Source organism: Poromitra crassiceps (genome assembly GCF_964638095.1).
Source record: "Poromitra crassiceps genome assembly, chromosome: 13".
Classification (NCBI taxonomy): domain Eukaryota; kingdom Metazoa; phylum Chordata; class Actinopteri; order Beryciformes; family Melamphaidae; genus Poromitra; species Poromitra crassiceps.
Window position 1 is genome coordinate 31,568,817 of NC_139644.1, and position 22,610 is coordinate 31,591,426.

A 22,610-nucleotide genomic window follows, 5' to 3' on the forward strand; every position below is an offset into this window, starting at 1 on the left:
GTTATATGATTGGTGTGAGAGATGTACCGTCAAGCCATAGACAACGTGCCATATTAATTAATAAAATAGATACCAGCCCCGACTGGGTGTGGAGGACGCTGTAATCTACCTGACCAACCGTGCCTACGCCCACCTTGACAACCCGGCTAGCACTGTGAGAGTCACGTTCTTCGACTTCTCCAGTGCTTTCAACACCATCAGGCTGGCTCTGCTGGGTGAGAAGCTGACAGCGATGCGGGTGGATGCCCCCCTGGTATCCTGGATTGTGGACTACCTGTCTGGCAGACCACAGTATGTGCGCTTGCAAAACTGTGTGTCAGACAGAGTGGTCAGCAGTACGGGAGCACCACAGGGGACGGTCTTCTCTCCCTTCTTCTTCACCATCTACACCACGGACTTCACCTACCACACAGAGTCTTGCCACCTTCAGAAGTTCTCTGACGACTCTGCGATAGTTGGATGTATCAGAGATGGCGATGAAGAAGAGTATCGGGCTGTGGTGGCTAACTTTGTCACATGGTGTGAGCAAAACCACCTGCAGCTCAACGTGACAAAGACAAAGGAGCTAGTGGTGGACCTGAGGAGGGTCAAGGCACCGGTGACCCCTGTTTCAATCCACGGGGTCAGTGTGGACATCGTGGAGGACTACAAGTACCTTGGAGTGTACATTGACAATAAACTGGACTGGGCTAAGAACACTGAAGCACTCTACAAGAAGGGGCTGACGGCTGAGGTCTTTCAACGTCTGCCGGACCATGCTGAGGATGTTCTATGAGTCGGTGGTGGCCAGTGCCTTCCTGTATGCTATAGTGTGCTGAGGCAGCAGGCTGAAGGCAGCGGACGCCAACAGACTCAACAAACTGATCCGTAAGGCCAGGGACATTGTGGGGCTGGAGCTGGGCTCTCTGACACCGGTGTCGGAGAAGAGAACGCTGACCAGGCTACGCTCCATCATGAACAATGAATCTCACCCACTCCACGGCGTGCTGGTCAAACACAGGAGCACGTTCAGTGAGAGGCTGATCTCACCCAGATGCACCACAGAGAGGCACAGGAAATCATTCCTGCCTGTGGCCATTGGACTCTTTAACGCCTCACTAAGAAGAGCACCTCGGAGACACTCAGTCTCTCTGAGACTGAGTCAGCCGAGTTACGTCACACGTAATGTGCAAGTTGATTTAATTTAATTCCAGTGTGCAATAAGTGCAATTTGACACGTACTGTACATTCTACTTTATTCTATTTTATTTTATTTTATTCTATTCCATTTTATTGTATTAACTGTTTTACGTTTAGGGAGATACTGTGTGATACTGTGTTATGCTATGTTGTGTTATGTGGAACTGTAACTTGTTCCAATTTCCCCCCGGGGATCATTAAAGTCTTTCTGATTCTGATTCTGATACATTCACACGTGACCGTAACAACTGTCAAACCGCTTTTAAAGCTGACATGTGATTGGATAATGTGATTCAGTTACTTTGAAACTGTTACAACAGCTGTCAATGTAAAGAGTTTTCACCTGCTGGGAAAGTCCTATCTCTATGAATATTGTCATCACTAAAGAGGGCAGAAGGGTATCACAGGCAGACACTGGATAAAGTACCAGTAATGAGAAGAGTTGTCAACAGTGACGGACGCTCACTTTGAATTGTAATCGGTGTACAATGAATTGCTTCTGTTGCCCTTGATAAGTCACTCCATGACAGTGGTGCCCAATCATGTGCCATCCCGGTTACCAATCAAATCACGTACCGACAACAGCCAAATTCACAAATCAATTCCCACTCTCGGTGATACAGTAAACTGAAATCAGATCATCTAGTGTTTGGTTGGAGTGAAAACTGCAACTGGAGGGAAGAGTGTCCTTGAGCAAGTGTCTGAATCCCTAGCAGCTGAAGTATCCCATTCAGGGGGGTAGATATAGATAAAGCCATGTCTTTCAAGCATAAAAGCAGCACTGGGGCCTGTCATAATGGCGTGCACTAGGGCCTGTCATAATGGCGTGCACTGGGGCCTGTCATAACTAGCTATACCACTCATTACATTATTATTAGCAGCAGCTGACGGGTACCTGTGCCTGTGCTCCATTGATCATCAAGTAATAAAGCTTGCTGAGGATGCTCTGCTGCAGCTGGTCCCAGGAAATAGACCGGTCCTCCCTCATCAGGAATGGAGGGCCAAACCTGAGAAAGGGGATAGAAGAAGAGGGATAGGAGACAGTGGTGTAACAATTTAGAACAATATGTATCACATTACCCTTGGCCCAATCGCGTTCAGTCATTATCGCACTAGCCCTGACCAGCTAACATCACAGCCAACCTGTCTGCAGGTCCTCTCATCCTATTCCAATGTAAATAGCCTCAGCCATTATCAGCATTAGAGCAGAAGAATAGAGGGAGACATAATGGGCAGTCAGAAGAGCTGAGGAGAGGGAAAACCCTCCAGTCTGAAATGACGGATCACATGACACATCTATTATACCACATCTCTAATTGAGGCCAGCCCTCCGTTGTGCGCTTCAGATCTATTAATAAGAGAGGTGTGTTCGTCTGGGCGTGACTGTGTGCCCTGCAGAGACACCGACATGACCGTGTGCACTGCAGAGACCCCGACAAAGACACAATTGAAGATGAGTTCACGGCTTTAAGCAAACTGTATGTTAAACATTCGTCTTTGAGATATTTTTCCTCGAAGGAACAGAAGGGCATGAAAAAGATTGAAAGTCGGGTTCACTGCACTTTGCACTATTTTACAAATCGATCTCATGCTTATTATTATTTTTTAGTTTCTTGTAGACTTCTAAACAAGACTGGAGAAACCTAAAAGGATACTGCTAAGGGTCCTGGACATTTTCCTATTAGATCACAGAAACCACTGACATCCGCGAGGTAGATTAGGTTGAATTATCGCAAACACTGTTCCTCCTGGTAACCATTAACGTCAGTAGTAGCCTCCATCTGACAGACTTTCCAAGCCTCGGATGTTAATTTCCAACTGACATTCAGTGGTCGCTAGGAGCAACAGCTGCAGCGACCCAGAGACAGCATCCACCCGAGAGAGCGGGAGCTGGGAGGGGGGGGCTGCACCCGGGGAGGGAAAGGACTCGGTCTTGGTATTAAACACTTAATTACACCGGAACAGCCAAAGACAATCCCATTCTTCTTCTTCTGGAGGGAAACTGGTTCCATTGTGGCAAAAGGCTTTTCATTTGAAGTGTATTAGGTACGTCAAAGCCTTTTATCATTCACGAGGGTTTGGTTTGCTCAGTGCAAAAGCCCAGAGTCCTGTCTGTGCTATCCTCTCTATAGTCCTGTCTGTGCTATCCTCTCCAGAGTCCTGTCTGTGCTATCCTCTCCATAGTCCTGTCTGTGCTATCCTCTCAATAGTCCTGTCTGTGCTATCCTCTCTATAGTCCTGTCTGTGCTATCCTCTCTATTCATAGCTTTCAAGGAGCGTTACGTGCTGCCGGGAACGCCCACCTGGCGGTCAAAAAAAAACCTTGTTCATTCCACTGCCGCCGAGTCACTAGTTTCTCACGCTGTGTTTGTTCAGCCAAACTGCAACAGGTTGTGCTATCGGTTGCACTAACCGACGAGGAGACACGCCTGGCTTGTGCTTTTACAGAATGCCGTCGGAGAAAGAAAACTCAGACAGGAGGAGGTTGTGGATTTGTGCGATTAGACGTGGTTCAGTCGCTGGGGAGGGCAAATGGCTACCATCAAAGTACACACGTCTTTGCGGCCAACATTTCATCAAAGGTAAGCTCAAGTAACGTTAACGGGGTATTTTAATCATTATTGTAACGTTACTTGAGCTTACAGTACATTAATAGAGTCCAGCGCGCTTCAGCCAGGTTTGGAATAAAAGGGTCCTGGTGCTCAACAGTGGAGGACAATATGCATAAAATAATGTTTTACCTGGGCACTTCACACAGACTACCCGAAGTAAAGAGACCGGAGCACTCTTTTCCGTCTGCACGTTTTAATAGAAGGGGCTGACTGACGTTTCGACAGACAAGTCTGTCTTCCTCAGAGTCAAAGTTACTTGAGCTTACCTTTGAGGAAATGTTGGCCGCAAAGACGTGTGTACAAACGGCTGAACAAACACTGCGTGAGAAACTAGTCGACTTGGCTGGCAGCGAATGAACAAGTTTGTTTTTTGACCGCCAGGTGGGCGTTCCCGGCAGCACGTAACGCCCCTTGAAAGCTATGAATAGTCCTGTCTGTGCTATCCTCTCCAGAGTCCTGTCTGTGCTATCCTCTCTATAGTCCTTTCTGTGCTATCCTCTCTATAGTCCTGTCTGTGCTATCCTCTCTATAGTCCTGTCTGTGCTATCATCTCTATAGTCCTGTCTGTGCTATCCTCTCTATAGTCCTGTCTGTGCTATCCTCTCTATAGTCCTGTCTGTGCTATCCTCTCAATAGTCCTGTCTGTGCTATCCTCTCAATAGTCCTGTCTGTGCTATCCTCTCCACAGTCCTGTCTGTGCTATCCTCTCTATAGTCCTGTCTGTGCTATCCTCTCCATAGTCCTGTCTGTGCTATCCTCTCCATAGTCCTGTCTGTGCTATCCTCTCCATAGTCCTGTCTGTGCTATCCTCTCAATAGTCCTGTCTGTGCTATCCTCTCCAGAGTCCTGTCTGTGCTATCCTCTCCATAGTCCTGTCTGTGCTATCCTCTCTATAGTCCTGTCTGTGCTATCCTCTCCACAGTCCTGTCTGTGCTATCCTCTCCATAGTCCTGTCTGTGCTATCCTCTCAATAGTCCTGTCTGTGCTATCCTCTCCCTAGTCCTGTCTGTGCTATCCTCTCTATAGTCCTGTCTGTGCTATCCTCTCTATAGTCCTGTCTGTGCTATCCTCTCCATAGTCCTGTCTGTGCTATCCTCTCTATAGTCCTGTCTGTGCTATCCTCTCTATAGTCCTGTCTGTGCTATCCTCTCCATAGTCCTGTCTGTGCTATCCTCTCCAGAGTCCTGTCTGTGCTATCCTCTCTATAGTCCTGTCTGTGCTATCCTCTCTCCAAGACGGCACTGGGTGACTCTCTCTCGCCCCTCGTTCTCTCCCTCTGGGCTAAGCTTTACTCTGGGATGATGCGACATGGCAAATGTGTTCATATGGCAACACGATATGGAAAAATTGAAGTTCCATTCATTTGCATTTCATATTCAATAAGGTAATTGCATACACATAATTAATGGGAGGAGTTATTAGACTTGGCATATCACACATGCAGACATGGACAGGCAATAGACATAATCTACAGACAGTTTCTCTGTCGTGGCATTGAGCAGTCCAACACAGGCTAAAGCAACTTTCACCCACTGCATGTAGTTGACCTTGTTCCCACAGAGACATACAGAAACATCAGATCCCCCCCCTCCTCTCTCTGTTCTCTCTCTCTCTCTCCTCTCTGCCCACAGTATAACAATCCATGTCAATTGTTACATCTTCACTGTTTTCATGTCTACATTGAGATGATCACAGTCCTTCTGCTATGCACTTAGCAGAAGTTTGTTAATGGCTTAATACACTTTTATAAGACGTCTTTCTGGCTCCGGGCTTCAATTCAATATTTGGTTTCATATTGGCTGAGAATATGTTGTTGTTTACACAGCGGGATGAGGAATGGTGAAATTCCATTCTACAAAACCATACAAACCAGTCGTGTCTACGTCTTTCCCATACAGCCAAACCACAAGATGTTTAGACACATCATGGAGTGTGTGTGCTTTCTCCGCCGCATCATTGCATGTATTCTCCTGGGCAGCAAACAGTATTACTCTGTTTACTAGCAATGTAAACAGCCTAATTTGACACTTCCTCCTCAGTGTGTGTCTCTGCATGTATACCGTCGCTAGCCAGTAATGAATGGTTTGAGCTGCAGGTGGACGGCATTCAGAATGGATTAGAGATTGAGCGTGCTGAGATGATCGCACTGCTACTTTTGGATGGAGATCATCCATCTCAAACATGGGAAGCTGTGTGGACTGCCAATAGAGACAAATCAGGAAGAATAGGTACAGTAGGGGGGGGGGGGTGTAGCAACAGCTTCACTTGATGGTGATGACAAAAATCTCCTCTACTGTATCTCAGCCTGTCATTTGGGCATAAATGCATCAAAATGAATGTGATGTGCAATGCATATGTATAGAATTGCATAATGGTCATGGAACATTCCTGTCACAAGCCTGGAAAGTCTGGTTTTATTCTCCAGAGCAGCAGGAAAAACATAAATTAAAAAGTAATCCAAGAAACTGATGATGCAATCTTCCATCTTCCATCATCCCTCTGAAACAGAGCCTTTTGATGGGATCGTGCAGTGAAGTCTATTAATATGAACAAGGTGTTTTAGGTGATATAGATTTTGCATTACAAAGACTCTTTGGGAGGAAGGGAGAGAGAGAGACAGAGAGAGAGAGAGAGAGAGAGAGAGAGACATCTCAGTTCACTTGAATGTTTGCCATGCTCACAGGCATGCTGCCTGGAGATGATACGGATCTCACAGCCAACTCTGTACGGCTAATACTATGACAGACTGAGTAAATAGAGGAATCTGGATGGTTTATGTAAGCGCAAGCCTTATCCACATTTAGTGTGAATTCCAAATTAATATAAACTAAGCCTATATACACAGACTCAAACATTGTGATGTCAAAGATCTAGTATGGAGGGACTGGAGTTAAAATAGTATGCATAAAATCAGACCTTTTGTGATAGAAGCACAGGACAGTGTTCTGACATGTATTAACAGCGCTTGAAACTTTATCCATTCCCTTTTGGTTTCGCAGTGAAAACGATGATATTGAAACAGAAAGATTTCACACTTTGCTGGTTTCTAGAAATCTGCCTGTAATTGTGTGAACCCTGAGAGAGAGAGAGAGAGAGAGAGAGAGAGAGAGAGAGAGAGAGAGAGAAGTATGCGACTCCGATGTCATTTTCTCTCCTCAGAGAAGTCCTCCAGCTGTCAGCTGATGAGACGGAGACAGCTGGGTGGTTTGATCAACGATGGCGAGGCATTTGAAGGAGAAACGGAGAGCCATTGCTCATGGACAGGATTGGACTTTCTCACAGACGTGGTTGGCGAGTTCACCTCAGTGTGTATCGATCCCTCCGGACCCTGTCAGGGTGACGGCTGTCTGATGGATCTTTCCATCATGCCAGATGTCAAATTCCTCAGCCTGAAACTGGTCTCACGGTGAGAAGTACGTGGTCTGGAACAGGGAGCCAACACGACCTTGACTTGCTCCGATAGATATGGGAGGGCCGACTGAACGACAACGACAATGATGAACTTGATGATGATCAAATTAGAAAAAACATCCACCTTAACAAGTCATTTAGTCTCATATTCACCCCCCGCCCCGCGGGCGGGCCGGATCATAAAAATAAACATTCTGATTAATAGCGGATGGGTTGCGGGCGGTTGAAACGATGTATCATTAATGAGGAAAAATAATATTAATTACGTTCTCTAGTCTATGAATGTATTTTAAGCTACATTTTTCGTCAGGCACATTCTTAGTCGCCTATAGATCCGCCAAAGGACCCACGGCCGTAAACCAAACAATAGCCATGTGCTAGCTAGGCTCCACTTTTCGTCTATATATGGTCAATGATGTCACCCTCAAAAAGGAGTCTCCGCTGAAGACGTGTTTGAAGAGAAGTTCGTATTTTTCCATACAACGAGGCAATCAAGTAAACTAAACTTAAAGCTATAGCGTTAGCCGAGTAAACTACATGAGGGCAAGTGGGGGACTGGACATAATACAGCATGGAGGTTTATTTGGAGTCTTGGACTGCAGCGATCGCACCAACGGCAGCAGAAACCGTAAGTTCGCTCCTTTTATAGCGTTTTATAGCGTTTATAGCGTCGGGTGCATGGCGGGTGCGGATCTATAAATAGTATGAAATAATTTGCGCGGATTTATGGCGTGCGGGCGGTTCATGCATACACGCGGATTAGGATGGCATAAAAGCTCATCCGCGCATCTCTAAAAGGCGCACAAAAACAATGCTGATTTATTTTGCACATGATCGCACGCATATCTGAGAACTCTAAACCATTTGGTAAATGGGCTTCATTTATATAGCGCTATCATCCAAAGCGCTTTACAATGTGCCTACATTCACCCATTCACACACCGAAGGCGGCAAGCTGCCACACAGGGTGCTGGCACAGCCATCGGGAGCAATTTGGGGTTCAGTGTCTTGCCCAAGGACACTTCAACATGCAGACTGGAAGAGCCAGGGATCGAACCACCGACCTACTGATTGGTGGACGACCCGCTCTACCTCCTGAGCCACAGCCGCCCCACAGCCTTTGGCAGACATTCATTTAGTTTGACAGTTGAAAGTTTAGTTGAGTTAAGCTGATGTGTGAGATCATGTGCAAAATAAATCAGCATTGTTTTTTGGTGAAGTGCCCCTTTAAGAAAGTTAAAATTTTTAGGACTCAATAATAATTGACTAAATGACTTGTTACTGTAAGATGGAGATCTTTGAAGAAGCTGTCACCGGTTACCTGACGGCTTGCTGGCCCGCTCCTGCGGCGTTGCACACCAGCAGCAGGATCTTCAGGGGGACTCCCTGGTTGAGGAACTCTGACGACAACGTCCCGGAAGACGGCAACCTCTGTCCCTCCGGACCGGACGAGTAGGGAGAGGACGGCAGGCTGTGATGGTACCCTGGCAGAGGAGAGACAAACTAGGAGTCAGCGAGGGGAGAGAGAACAGACATGGAGATGAGGAGGAAGAGGGGAGGAGAGAAGAAGAAAGTGGTAGAGAAGGGGAAAAGAAAGGGGTGAGCGATAGATCACGGGGTCTAAAGGACAGAGGAAATGAGCTGTCAAAGACAGAAAATAAGGATTATAGATGTTCTAACAGGGTCTTTTTCAACTGATACAATCGTCAATTTCTTGATCAATTTTGCCAATACCGATCACAAACCAATTTCATATTCTTTTGGCAAAAATTGAGATCCTACACTGATAGATGACCGCATGAAGCACGATCTGCGTGGTGATTGGTGACCATCTCTTTGAAAGTGAGATCACGATTTCATACATAGAACATGTGAATATGGAACTTAGCACCTGTGACAAGGAGCGCAGTAGAAAGCAGGGCGAGCACAGCTTTCTATTTTGGGGGAGAGTGACTCAGAGGGGAGAACAGATGGAGCGCTGGCTGCCTGCGCTCTCAGCAGGGGGCATTATCTGATTCCGCTTCTGCTCCACATCGCGTCCTGGCGGGGGGCCACGCAGTACCACTTCTCACCCCCGTTCCCCTCGTGTCACACTCTCTCTCTCCGGCGGCGCAGAGGAGCGTGACTGACTGAGCCACGATTACGAAATCCCCCCCCCGCAAAACGTGGCGACGCGGCGTCATCGCCGCCGACGAGGAGCCCGACGAGCGCTGGGCTTTGACGTGCGAGCCGAGCGCTTCGGAAGTTCAAGGGTGATAAATCACGCGGTAAATTAGGCACGCTGACGCAGGCGGGGAAGCGATCGATCGGGGCCCGCAGCAGTCGACGCCTTCCCGAAACCACAACATTTCATTAACCCATTGATACCTGATGCAGCATTTGCGTGTATATCCCTCATTTGTGTGCGTATCCCTTTAAGACCGCGAACCGCGTTAACGCGGTTCGCGGTCTTAAAGGGATACACACACAAATGCTGCATCAGGTATCAATGAGTTAAACACTGTTTATTCAATTCTTCACTGCCAGCGGCAAAATGTCACACTTGAGCGTCCTGTGGCCGAGATCTCTGTGAAATATCAAAGCGTTGTGTCATAGAAAGGAGTGGGGTGAGAGGATGCTGAGCTGTGCGCTGTGCGGAGGGCAAGACGACCTATTCAAAACCAATCCAAATCTGCATTATGAACCTGCAACGCGTTCACATCAGACCTCTCCGATTCCAGTGCCTTGACCCTGAGAGCGCGGACTAGTGAGACGTAAAGTATGGCCCCAGCTTTTCATTTATTAATGTCGGCCCAATCAAATACAACTTGCTTAAATCATGTGACGAGCGCTGCAATTTACATGAGCGATGACCTCTGTCAGTGCCGGGAGTGATTTATGGGGGGGAGTCGCCTTTTAAACGGCTTAGTGAAACATGTTCCTGAAACAGCAGTGAAATGCAGAGGTCACCTCCCGGGCCGTCCCGCTGTGATTTACGCAGGAGAGCCACCTCTCATCGCTCCTTAAATCAAACGCCGTCAGAAACTCAAACTGTTTCTAGACATTTTCCTCCCAAGACTCCTTTCACTGCTCTCTGAATTACAACCTGCCTTCCACCTTTAGGATGCCTCCAGGTTTACACAAAGAGGAATGTTAGAGGTGTGTGTGTGTGTGTGTGTGTGTGTGTGTGTGTGTGTGTGTGTGTGTGTGTGTGTGTGTGTGTGTGTGTGTGTGTGTGTGTGTGTGTGTGTGTGTGTGTGTGTGTGTGTGTGTGTGTATAACCATCTTAGTTTATACCTGGGACAGTGAGGACATTTTAGGAAAGTGAAGCGATGGCCGGTCCTCACTTTTCTCACCCACCTTCCAAAGGGCTCTTTGAAGGTTAAGACTTGCTTTGAATGGTTAGGGTAGAATGGGGTTTAGGTTATGGTGTAAGGGTTAGGGTGTAAGGGTTAGGGTGTAAGGGTTAGGGTGTAAGGGTTATGGTGTAAGGGTTATGGTGTAAGGGTTATGGTGTAAGGGTTATGGTGTAAGGGTTATGGTGTAAGGGTTAGGGTGTAAGGGTTAGGGTGTAAGGGTTAGGGTGTAAGGGTTATGGTGTAAGGGTTATGGTGTAAGGGTTATGGTGTAAGGGTTAGGGTGTAAGGGTTAGGGTGTAAGGGTTAGGGTGTAAGGGTTATGGTGTAAGGGTTATGGTGTAAGGGTTATGGTGTAAGGGTTAGGGTGTAAGGGTTAGGGTGTAAGGGTTAGGGTGTAAGGGTTATGGTGTAAGGGTTATGGTGTAAGGGTTATGGTGTAAGGGTTATGGTGTAAGGGTTATGGTGTAAGGGTTATGGTGTAAGGGTTATGGTGTAAGGGTTATGGTGTAAGGGTTATGGTGTAAGGGTTATGGTGTAAGGGTTATGGTGTAAGGGTTATGGTGAGGCGTTTATAGTTGTGATGGATATGGTTAGGATTAGGGGATAGAAAATGCATTATGTCAATGAATGTCCTCACTTAAGATAGCTGTGTGTGTGTGTGTGTGTGTGTGTGTGTGTGTGTGTGTGTGTGTGTGTGTGTGTGTGTGTGTGTGTGTGTGTGCACATGTGCGTGTGTGTGTGTGTGTGTGTGTGTGTGTGTGAGAGAGAGAGAGAGAGAGAGAGAGAGAGAGAGAGAGAGAGGAGAGTTGATGTGTTGGAATACCCTGGGGGGCAAATTCCATGCACTAAAAAGGGCACAAACAACACAGAGACAATTGTGCCATACTTGTTCGCTGGCCACATATGCACGGACTCGCACTCGCACACACGCACACGCACGCACGCACGCGCACACACACACACACACACACACACACACACACACACACACACACACACACACACACACACACACTCCACGATTTAACTTCCTTTACATACCTGTTGATCCTAGTCTCTTACCATCCATAAAGCCTTTAACAAATGCAGAGAAACCGCAAACCCGCTGTGGATTCATCATTCCTATATGCACTCAACTCTCAAACAGCCACACAGGAGTGGATAAGGCAGACTACACACAGCCAGACTGTGCCAAAGCCCATAATTAAACACCTCTGCCCCTAAAGAGATCTCCTCTACCCACAGCACAAATCCCAAGCTCCCCTGCCCAAGCTCTTTGCTGGCGCACGCGCGTACGTAGCGTACATACAGGCGTGTTCTGTTGACTTCAGCTTGTTTAGATTTTCAAACACATGACATTGAATAACAGGCAGGTAGATGGAGAGATGAGGACAAACACTAAAGACAGAGGCTATCTTCCCTCAGCGACTCTCTGCTCGCTGACCTAGTTGGAGCATCTGAGGCCGACTGACCGCCTGACGTGTCCGTACGTCACCGAGGCTCCTCATCAATTGAGCGATGTGCGTCAGGTGCACCTGAAGCGTCCCTGTTTGAGGGGAACGGAACCGAATCACACATCGGACAAAAAAAAGGTGTAAAGTCTGAGAGAAAGGGAGATGACCTCTGCTACACTACAATAATGTAGCAGCAATGTAGAGCTGTGCATCTTCACTGATCTCACGATTCGATTATACAAGTCTACGATTCGATTCGATTCGATTATACGATGCATCTCGATGCATCTCCGATGCGTCGCGATGCGTCGCGATGCATCTTAAATCGATGCATCACTTTTTCCGCAATACATGATTTATTTTTTCTCACTTTCTTTTTTCTCACTGTGTGGCTACTTTTAAAATAAAATTGCATTTGGAATTGCATTGTATTATGATCCATAATTAAAATAAACAACTGCATGTACTTACATTCTATTTTATTTGATTATAATTTTTTTTTCTTTTTTTTTTTTTTTAATAATCGATTTTTGATATTTGTTAATCGATTCAGAATCGTCCTATTAAGCATCGCGATGCATCTCTGAATCGATTATTTTCGGCAGCTCTACAGCAATGGATCAAACGCCTCATGGTAGGGGATCAGTGTTTTGTAAAATGCTTTAACAGTAATAAATTGTTAGCAGAAGCCAAAGCCCTCCAGGGATGACGACTGGGGAATATCTGTAATGGAGGATGGACCTGTTCTCTGTTTGTAATGCAACATAAATATATAAACAAACATATCAAATGTATGAAGATAAATAAACAAACTTGAGACATAACAGAATCAATGTGAAATGCATTCTGCTGATCTATTTCCCAATGTTCTTCTGCTAGGTGAGGCCATACTGAGGTCCTGCCTCATCTAAAACAAGTAACAAACGTTCAGTAACATTGTAGCGAGTCCATTAACATTGTTTCATTCTGCAGGCGAGGTATAAATCAAGTTGCTCTTGTGATCTGGTCAATGACAACCTTGTGTAGTCGACTAGGCTTCCAGAGGACTTCTTCCCTTCTGTCTAAGCTCTTGGTGGCCTTTCATTTGGAAAGGTTATTTAGAGGTCATTTGAGTTGGATTCAAAGCCTTTCCAGGGGACTTCACTTTCAAATCAGGTGACCCCACACGAGGTCAGGTGACCCCACACGAGGTCAGGTGACCCCACACGAGGTCCCGGCCCCCAAGGTCGCAAAAGACTTTGTAAGTGTTCCTGCTTTACCACTTCTGTTAATGTACAACAATCCAACGGCAGACCCACAGATGCAGACACATTTCACTCCAGTGCAACTTGTAAGAACCACTGCTGTGAGAATTCATACACTGCAGATAGTTCATATACTCCTCAAATACTCAAGTCTCTTGACAGGAGCCAAATGAAACTGCGGCAAGTCACAGACAAACACAAGCACTTCATCATTTGTCTCCACTGTCCTCCCTCCCGCCAAGGGGGAGGGAGGACATGACTGGGGTCAAACTACGGTGAAGACATCTTCTACAATACACCACCTGTGGTTGAGGGAAGCCTATTCATTTTGATTTTGATAACTGTGGTGGCTGTTTTCTCATTTTGTTATCCTTAGAGGGCACTAGAAATAACCCACCTCGCGGTTGCACTGTATTCCTCCACCAACAATTCACGTTGGAGTCTACGTACATCCATGTCTGTCCAGAGTCCAGACTCGTAAAATAAATGTAGTGAAGACTTTGAAGGAATTTAATAAAAAAGTACGAAGAGTTTTTTTTTTATCACTATTGACGTGATTCCACTCCAGTGAATAATTTCCAGCGAGAAACATGCTGTCTTCACCTAGAGACTATTTCTTACAGAGGAGTACAGAGGACTCATAGGGAGCTTCGTCACACGGTACAACAACAATCACCTGAAGCTCCAATATCAGCAAAACCAATGAGCTTATGGTCGTCTACCAGAGGAACGGGTCCGTCAACCTCTCACCTCAAGATATCGGAATGAAAATGGGTTATATGGGTAGTACCCACGAGCGTCTCCTTAACTACAGATCAGATATACACCAGATATAGAGAAATACTTCATCTTAGTGTCGTGTGTTGATCAGAGAATAAGCTTAAATTCACCATCAACAGTTTAGGGAGGTGTGCAAAGGGCCAGGGGCATTTTGCTCTGTCAATGTACTGTACCTGTGGTCATATAAGAGAGACGTGCTCACAAAATAAATTAAATGAGGACTTAAAGGAGAGAGATAGAAGAGTTTTTGTTGTTGCGATTCCAGTGTGTAGAGGAGAGGGGATTTATTCAGTGGGGGGCAGGCGAGGTGAGGTGAGATACTACTTGAGGAGATTCATTTTCAGCCTACAGCAGAAGATGGGGTCTTACTGGAGGGGTGAGAAGGTCATTCCACCATTAGGGAGCCTTTAGCGTGGGTCAAGGATCTGAACCTGTGTCCGTCCATAATACCTCTCCTTCTGAGCAGACACCTGACAGTGCCTGACTGATGACCTGTCCCTCTCTGTAACGAATCCTCCTCACATCTGGAGGTTTTAAGTTAGGACCAGAAATTCTATGAAATGCATACCAGCAAAGTTCAAGCAAGCAAGTAACAAGCAGATTAAAGTGACCACAAATGAAGCAGAACAAAACGTCGGGTTTCACCACACGTTTCTATAATGACCCACGAGATGTATTGACTCCGCATCTGCCACACAATCAGGGATCTGGTAGTGAGTACTGGTCTCTACACAGACTCCACGCTTAACATGCTTTTTAATTACACGCCTAAGGACATAATCCATGGTGATAATAACCTTTCCTTAACATTACCACTACAAATGAAAAGGCTAACGAGAACCCTTAGCTCTAATGAGACCCCTGGTGGCAGTTTGGTATTCTGGGGTATTATCTCACGTGAAGCCGACAGGATTCAGCTTTTTACTTTAATTGTACGCATTTATGGATAATTGATAAAGGGTCTCGTTGGGATCAAACAAAACCAAAATTGCAGAGAGGACATAAAAGATCATATTTCGAAGGCGCCATAGAGTCTAATTCTCCTGCACATCGAGAGAACAAAGTAATAAAGGCCTGCCATGGAGGCACCGAAGCAATAGTTCCATGGCACACCTAAGGCTTACTCATATGCTTCGTGGCACACCTAAGGCTTACTCATATGCTAGAATGATTTAAATAGCATTGATTTCTCACAAGCAACAAGGCAGAAATGAGCTCTCTACTGTATCTGTAATTCTGCCGTCACGGAGTATAAAGTGGAGAATACAATTTTACATTACATAAAATAAGTATATAATTTATGTTGCTCATTTGTTCCTAATGTCACTGGGATGCTAACCTCATGCTTTGGCTTAAAGCTGCATTCAGTGATGTTTTTGTGTTATTAAAAGAAGTTTTAAATTGCTCTATATTCTGACAGCAATCGCTGAAATAGAGTGTTTGGTCAGTAACTTGGAACCCCCAACCCCCCCGCTGTCTTCTATCTCTCCTGTAGCTCTGCATGCAGGGCGGACGTATCTCTGCAACCATAACTCGTAGAGACTCAGATGGCGCCGTTGGATTCGGGGTCAAAAAATACATATAGTCCTTCAAAAGCATCACGATCTGACCTTCCGTTTCCCAGAAAATGACAACAATTCTCTGATTGGATAGTGGGAGGTCGACGGCAATTTTTTTTAACCAATCAGAGAAATGTTGCCATTTTCTGGGAAACTCAAGGTCAGATCGCGGTGCTTTTAAAATACCAATGTATTTTTTCACCCCGAATCCAACGCCACCATCGGTGAGTCTCTATGAGTTACGGTTGCGGAGATATGTCCGCCATGCATGCATGACTACAGGAGAGAGATAGAGGACAGCGGGGGGTTGGGGGTTTCAAGTCACTGACCAAACACTCTATTTCAGTGATTGCTGTCAGAATATAGAGCCATTTAACACTTCTTTTAACATAAAAACATTGCTGAATGCAGCTTTAAAAGAAAGTTACATGCATAAGGAAATAATAAAAAAAAATTATGTGGTTATCGACCCAATCATATTAAGTGGTAGAATGGTTTTGTGGGGAACAGATGAGCTTCACTCTGCAAATTGATTTCAAGTACACCAAATATATGTTTCATCAGCAAATGCTGTTAAAGTTTATGAGTGACATCGTGTTCTGTTTTAAAGATGCTAATTACTCAGGCTCAGAGCCCTCAAGCTTAGTACAAATCATTATGAGGTGATAAACTGTCCATTTTGAGCTCACCTGATGACAGTGAATTTCAGCAATTCTCCCACAGAATGTACAAATACATGAGAACGAAAAGCTATTCTGCCTCGCAGAGTGAAAGTGGTGAGAAGTGCTATGTGGAGTCTCAACCCCAGTAGGCAGACCCAGCATAACCCCCCCCCCCCAGGGATTTAGTGTCTCTGTCTACAATGCATGCAGGCCAGCCAGACTCTCAGGGGGCCCCCTTCAGGCAGCAGTGCTGTGTGCCGTCATCCACCAACATCAATTAAAACACTCAAAGTCACATTTTTCAGAGAGCACAGCCATGCGGACACTGCTGGGACTCCCAGCCTACACGTACAGCGCCAGTCAGACAGGACCGCAAAGCAGAACCTATTTGTTTACACCGCTGAGCAAGGAACAAGGGGATAGTATACACGGAAATGCTTCTGGGGCACAGAGTTTTGCATCTTTTGTTGAGAAATACTTCAAATGCAGCGACTGCGGTGAAGACATACATCTCATGGCTCGTACTGTATAATCTGCAAATGAAGGTGTGTAATTTACTGTTCTCTGTGAAGTTATACTTCTTAATATGTTCCCCAGGGGCCCCTGCAGAGTGCAGAGAGCCCCCGAGGAGTTCATCTAGCAAAGCAAATCACTATGATTGGTTGTGTTTGTTTAGCGATCTGTGCGTACGTCCACATTAAAGCGGTGAGAGACCCTTCATCTGCTACTATAGTGTTGAAAGAAATGAAGAGCTCGGCATATTTCTAAAACAAGACAAAGTAAAGAGCACACTGGGTACAGTGCATAGGCTACTGTACTACTACTACTCATGTGGTATTCATGACTTGGTATGTGGAATCTTTCTGAAAGCTTCCAGCTCACGACTTGTGACGTGCCTGTGACGTTTCACAAAATGGCGGACGCATTGGCCAATTAAATATATTGACATTTGAGCTGTAGGCTATAGAGCTTTTCATTATTCATTTTATAATATGTCTGAGGAACATGTTGTCGATATTCTCAACAGTCTCATCTTGTTTTCCTCTGTCATTATGCCTTTGCATTTCCTGCATTAACCTCGCTAGCTAGTGGTTGCTACATTGTCGGCCTCTGGGGCTTCTAGTCAACTGCGCATGTTCACGACGTGACCACTTGAATGCCGAGTACATCGTGTAGACAACTTCCGGGTCTCGTATTCACGGTAAACACGAGCCGACATGAACGAAGCATATGACTTCAGTGGCAGAGCTCATACTGTCCACCGTGCGGGCAGCTGTCGCTACCTGAGATTCGAGCGGAGCCTCCCCTGATGTAGAGGGGCGGAGCCTGGAAGGCATAGATGATGTAATTGTCAGCTATGCTGGTCACATCCTCCTCGTCAAAGAACGAGCGCTGAAACCCTGTGGAGTAGATCTCTGTCAGGATGACCTGCAGGGGGAGAGAGAGAGAGACACACACGCACACGCACACACACGCACACACACACACACACACACACACACACACACACACACACACACACACACACACACACACACACAGTTTCCTTTTTGCAGTGCCATTATACATCTCTCTGTGAACCAGTGGTGGCTGGTGAGCTTGGAAACAGGGGAGGAAGCTAGTGCGGCGACCTAAGGTCGCCGGCGAAAAAAATTGGGGTTTTTTTTTTTTCACGTGTGTGCGCGCGCATGTGTGTGTGTGTATTTGCCATGTTTCCCATGCTGTCAAGCCTCTTAGCTTTCCACCCAGTGAGGAGCATTGCATTAGCACCCAGTGAGAGGACTACAGGACGGAACAGCACCTGGCACCTGAGGCGGTCCCAGGGAAAATATGACGTGTGCTCTGCTGCTGATACTCTCACCCACAAGCAGTTTTTGCCCAAAACGCCCAAATCTCATTTTAAATTAGCATTAGGATTAGACTGTTGTGATGTCATTATTCAGTTTTAACCATCAATAATTGTTCCTTTTCTCATTATTTCATTTCTCAGAGTAAATACTGTATATTTATTTCGAGATTTTTGTAATAATAAATGTTTTTTTAATCTCCTACTCCAAGGTGGGACCAGGGCCAGAGTCACTCGTCTGCATGGAGCTATAATGAATGAAAAAATTAGCGTTTGCACATAAGAAAAACACATTTGATTGATATTTTATTATAAAAAAAAAAATGAAAAATGAAAAAAAATATATATATATATATATATATATATATATATATATATATATATATATATATATATATATTTTATATAAAATCCCCAATCTAATAGAGGAGGACCATCCTCCTATGCCTCACTGGAAAAACCTCCTCTGCTGTGAACTCCTGAACCCCCTTAATGTTAATCTTACTTTTGTGCTATTATTATTATGAACTCAGATCCAGCTTCATGTGTTTTAGCTATGTGGGCAAGAGCAAATTCAAGCCGATGGCGGGCAAAGTAAGGTCGCACTAATCATGTTCTCACACTAATGTGTCAAACAGATAGGCTAGTTTCTGGAGTCTGGACAGAATAGGACAAGGTCAAGTCAGTGTGGTTCCCGCTGCACGGTTCATTACCTGGTCAGGGGAGATCTTCCCCTCATCGGCCACCATCCTCCTCAGGCAAGCCAGAGAGCCGAACAGAGGCACGGCCAGGCCGATCCGCAGGTACCTCTGTCCTTTGGTGCTGAACACCAGAGTCACACACAGCGGCCTGCCACAGACCAAGACACACACAGTCAAGAACCCTGGGAGACATAAGGCGTTTTCCCGACCGGCAGAACCTTTGCATCGTTCGAAGAACAGTTGGAGGAACTCCCCCCTTTTTATTGTGTCCGCACCGCAGGAACTGGGCACGATCGTAGTTCTTAGAACACTGTTTTGAGGGACTTTTTTTTAGCTCCGACTTCAGGGTAGGTATTCTTCGAGCACAAGAGGAACCTTGAGTGGCGTAAAGGCCCCCACACATGATCCATAAACCCACTCTGTGCCCACTGTGCCATTGTTTTCCTATGGGGAGAGTGGTGCCACACAACCATGTGGCATCGCGCACCGCTCAAATTTGTTCAAAAAGTTCAAATAATTTCAACTTTGACCTAGTTACCGCTGACTTTCATGAGCACAACCGCTAATGCTGAGCAATCTCTGATAACGTATACCTGCACTGCTCTTTGCCCCGGCACTGTGCTCTTCGCTCTACCCTGCAGTGAGGGAAGAGCGGATCTTGGTGATTGGACCAGACGTAAGTCTATATGTTGATTGTTAACGTGCTATTTCTTTTTTAGCAAGCTAGCATTAGTTAGCCAAAGTACCATCAATCCCACGTGAACTCTCACTTGCTTTGCTGTGAAGCTACTAGCGATTAGCATGCTATTCGGCTTACGTCATTTCAGTGTTCCTATTGGCGGTGCGAATGCAAAAAGGAAAAAAGCCCTTGTAGTTCCCCCGGTGGGAAGTTCCTCTCAGGAAGTCCTCAGAACTGTTTGGTCTGGAAAAGCCCCTATAAAAAGGCCTCTGCTCTAAGTTCTGTGTCACAGACTCGTCTATCAGGAAGGGACAAAAGAAGACTTTCATGAATAAATCAATACTTTTTAACATTAATAATAGATCATTAGGACTGTGGTTTTTATGTGTGCGACATAATGGAATCTCTATTGCATTTTTAAAAGCGGGGAACTCTTGGCTCTGACCTCTCCACAGGCAGAGCTGATATGAGCGGGGTGCTGGCCTGGGACATAATGGCTTCTTTGAATAACAGTTCACTGAGGATATACAGTAGGTGCCTCCTTGAGGAACGTGTGGGAGTCTATGGCTTGGCAGCTGCAGCCAGTCAAGGTCTAGAGAGTTATGGAGATTCACAATTTAGCTGTTTTTTGGTAGCAAAAAAGGTCTAAGGCCTGAGTTACCCTGGTTGTAAGGTCTCAAATTTTTTGGGGGGCTTAAAATATCTTTGTGAAACCAGCCCCAGGAGTCAAAGAGTGGACCAGATCCAGCTGGTGAGTTCTACTGCACTGATGTCATCCCACCATAAGGTCCTGAATGATGGAGAGATGCTGTGCGATAGTGGCGGATGCCAGAGGTGAATACAGAGGACAACCAGGAGCTGTGACACGCACACACACACACACACGCACGCGCACACGCGCGCACACACACACACACACACACACACACACACACACACACACACACACACACACACACACACACACACACACACACACACACACTAACTTCTGTGTACAATAAATCCACAACAGGTTTCTGTGAAGTGGACATCCAAGTATGTGTAATTTATGAGACAAATATACACACAAGTCTATGAAGGTTGTCTTTTTGGAAGTTGGTCAGTCTCACTCCTTGTTTATATGTGTTATGCCATGCTAGTGCCAGCAACAAGCATGAAACCTCTGGTCGTGTCCACACACCCACAAAACACACAAGTATAAATAGAGTTGCATAGACTCACCATTAACTCATTGAGTGCCAATGACGTCTAAAGACGTCAATTCAAATAGTAACGTAGAGTGCCAATGACGTCTAAAGACGTCAATTGCGTTTTTTTGACGGTGGGACGTGGATCAAAGCCTGATGCATCTCCTGTACAAATATGGTGGATGTTGAAGGTGTACAAGCTATTTTACGGACCCATTAGGTGGCGACAGTGCTCAAGAGATTAGAGAAAGGTGAGGAAAAACAGCAGAAGAAGCCCCGTGATGAAACGGAAACCGATGCTGGAGCCAGAGCCGTATAGATTGCTCTGGCTGGAGCTAATGTTAGCTGCGAACAGCAGTCAATCCGCTCCCACAACTGAGCCCCTCTGTCTCTGCTGCATAGTTTCTCCACACGATTAGCCGCCAGAAAAGCAGCACCCGCAGTCCGGTTTGGCTTTTCGGTGTCGCGCTGGGAGCCGGCGCACAAAAACGGAGCGCTCCGAAAATAGACGCTGGGTGCGTGTTAGGCTGTGTGTTAGTGTGGGGATGAGTTTCTCCCAGCTCCGCCGGCATGCAGGCTGTGTGTTGGTGTGGGGGTGAGTTTCTCCCTGCTCTGGCATGCAAGCTGTGTGTTGGTGTGGGGATGAGTTTATCCCAGTTCCATGCAGAGATTCGTCGCCTGACGCAGGTAGCAGAGATTCGAGCAGAGCCACCAGAGACACTCCCACGGAGGAGGAGTTTGCAGTTGAGGGGGGTGGGGCACGCAGGGCACCACACAACTACACCACGTCACTACATCAGAAAATATTAGCTTCAGAGTCAGTGATGTGCTTGAAATGCTTCATTTCACAAAAGGCTCATTATCTCAGCTTCTAATTTGAAACGTCTGTTTCTGGTGAAATCAACCTATCTTCTCCGGCTGATAACTAAAGAACGGAAAATGATATCAATAAACTTTTTTTTGCTGATGATACAATAGAGTCTCATCGTTCTTTGTGCGTGTTCGGTGTTTACATAGTAATATCACACAATATTCTGTGGGCCTCGAGAAATCACTGAAAACGCTCTGAAAGGGCTGGCACTGGGAGCATCCGTTTTCCAAAAGTGGCTGGCACTCAATGAGTTAATAAAAGTGATTATTTTATATAATTAAGGGAATTGTGAATTAGCTCTATATAGGACAAATTAATTGCAAAAAGCTACCACGTTAGTGATATCACATGTAATTACAAGTTAAACAGCATAATTGGTGGCATTCTCCGCTATTGTTAATAAAGAAAAGCCACCAAAATACAGGTATTTAAATGGGTTTAAAATCCTATGCAGGGGGTTTTAAGTGGTGTGTTCACACGCATAGGTAGAGAAAAGGTTTCAATGAGCTGATGTGTGTACATGTACAGAGCAGTGTTGATTAGCTGGACATTTTCTGTCCAGCTCTGTTTATTAGTCAACAATGCTGAATATTATATATATAATATGTTTGTGTATATTTTTATTGTCTGGTTAAGTCTGCTATTGTTTATATGTGCTTTGCAGTCTTCCACATAGTGTTTCCCACCCTGAGTATGATGTAAATCTGTCAGGTGAGGTATCCCATGTGAATAAGGTGAACTGTACCAGTAGCCATGCTAGAACGGCTAGAACATGCAAAATCATTTTTTTGAATATAGTTCATTCACCATGGGGCCAGCCCAGCCCCACTATGTTCCTCATCTTGTTATATCTTTAGTGTGATTTCTCCAACTAAAAAACAACAACGGTATATTCAACACACATGAACAGACACATTTAGTCGTGTTGCATTGATTGCATGGGAGACATTAATAATTATCATAATTATCACGGCTCTTCGCAGTCTCTGTGTGTTCATTCATCAATAAGGCACTGCTCAAGGAGGCATCCCCAATTCATACTAATGACCTTTTTCACAACAATCTGGACAAATCAAACATTCCT

General features: G+C 45.5%; 1 protein-coding gene across 1 annotated transcript in view; it reads right to left on the reverse strand.

Annotated features, from left to right (window-relative positions):
• usp43b (ubiquitin specific peptidase 43b) overlaps nt 1–22,610 on the reverse strand; it is a gene marked incomplete at both ends in the record, with an annotated part of 93,845 nt that overhangs the window by 19,427 nt on the left and 51,808 nt on the right. The window contains 4 exons of the mRNA XM_083648656.1: nt 2,075–2,186; nt 8,524–8,686; nt 17,523–17,667; nt 18,799–18,934. Coding sequence (XP_083504782.1) covers nt 2,075–2,186; nt 8,524–8,686; nt 17,523–17,667; nt 18,799–18,934 — 556 coding nt within the window. The remainder of the gene's footprint in view (nt 1–2,074; nt 2,187–8,523; nt 8,687–17,522; nt 17,668–18,798; nt 18,935–22,610) is intronic.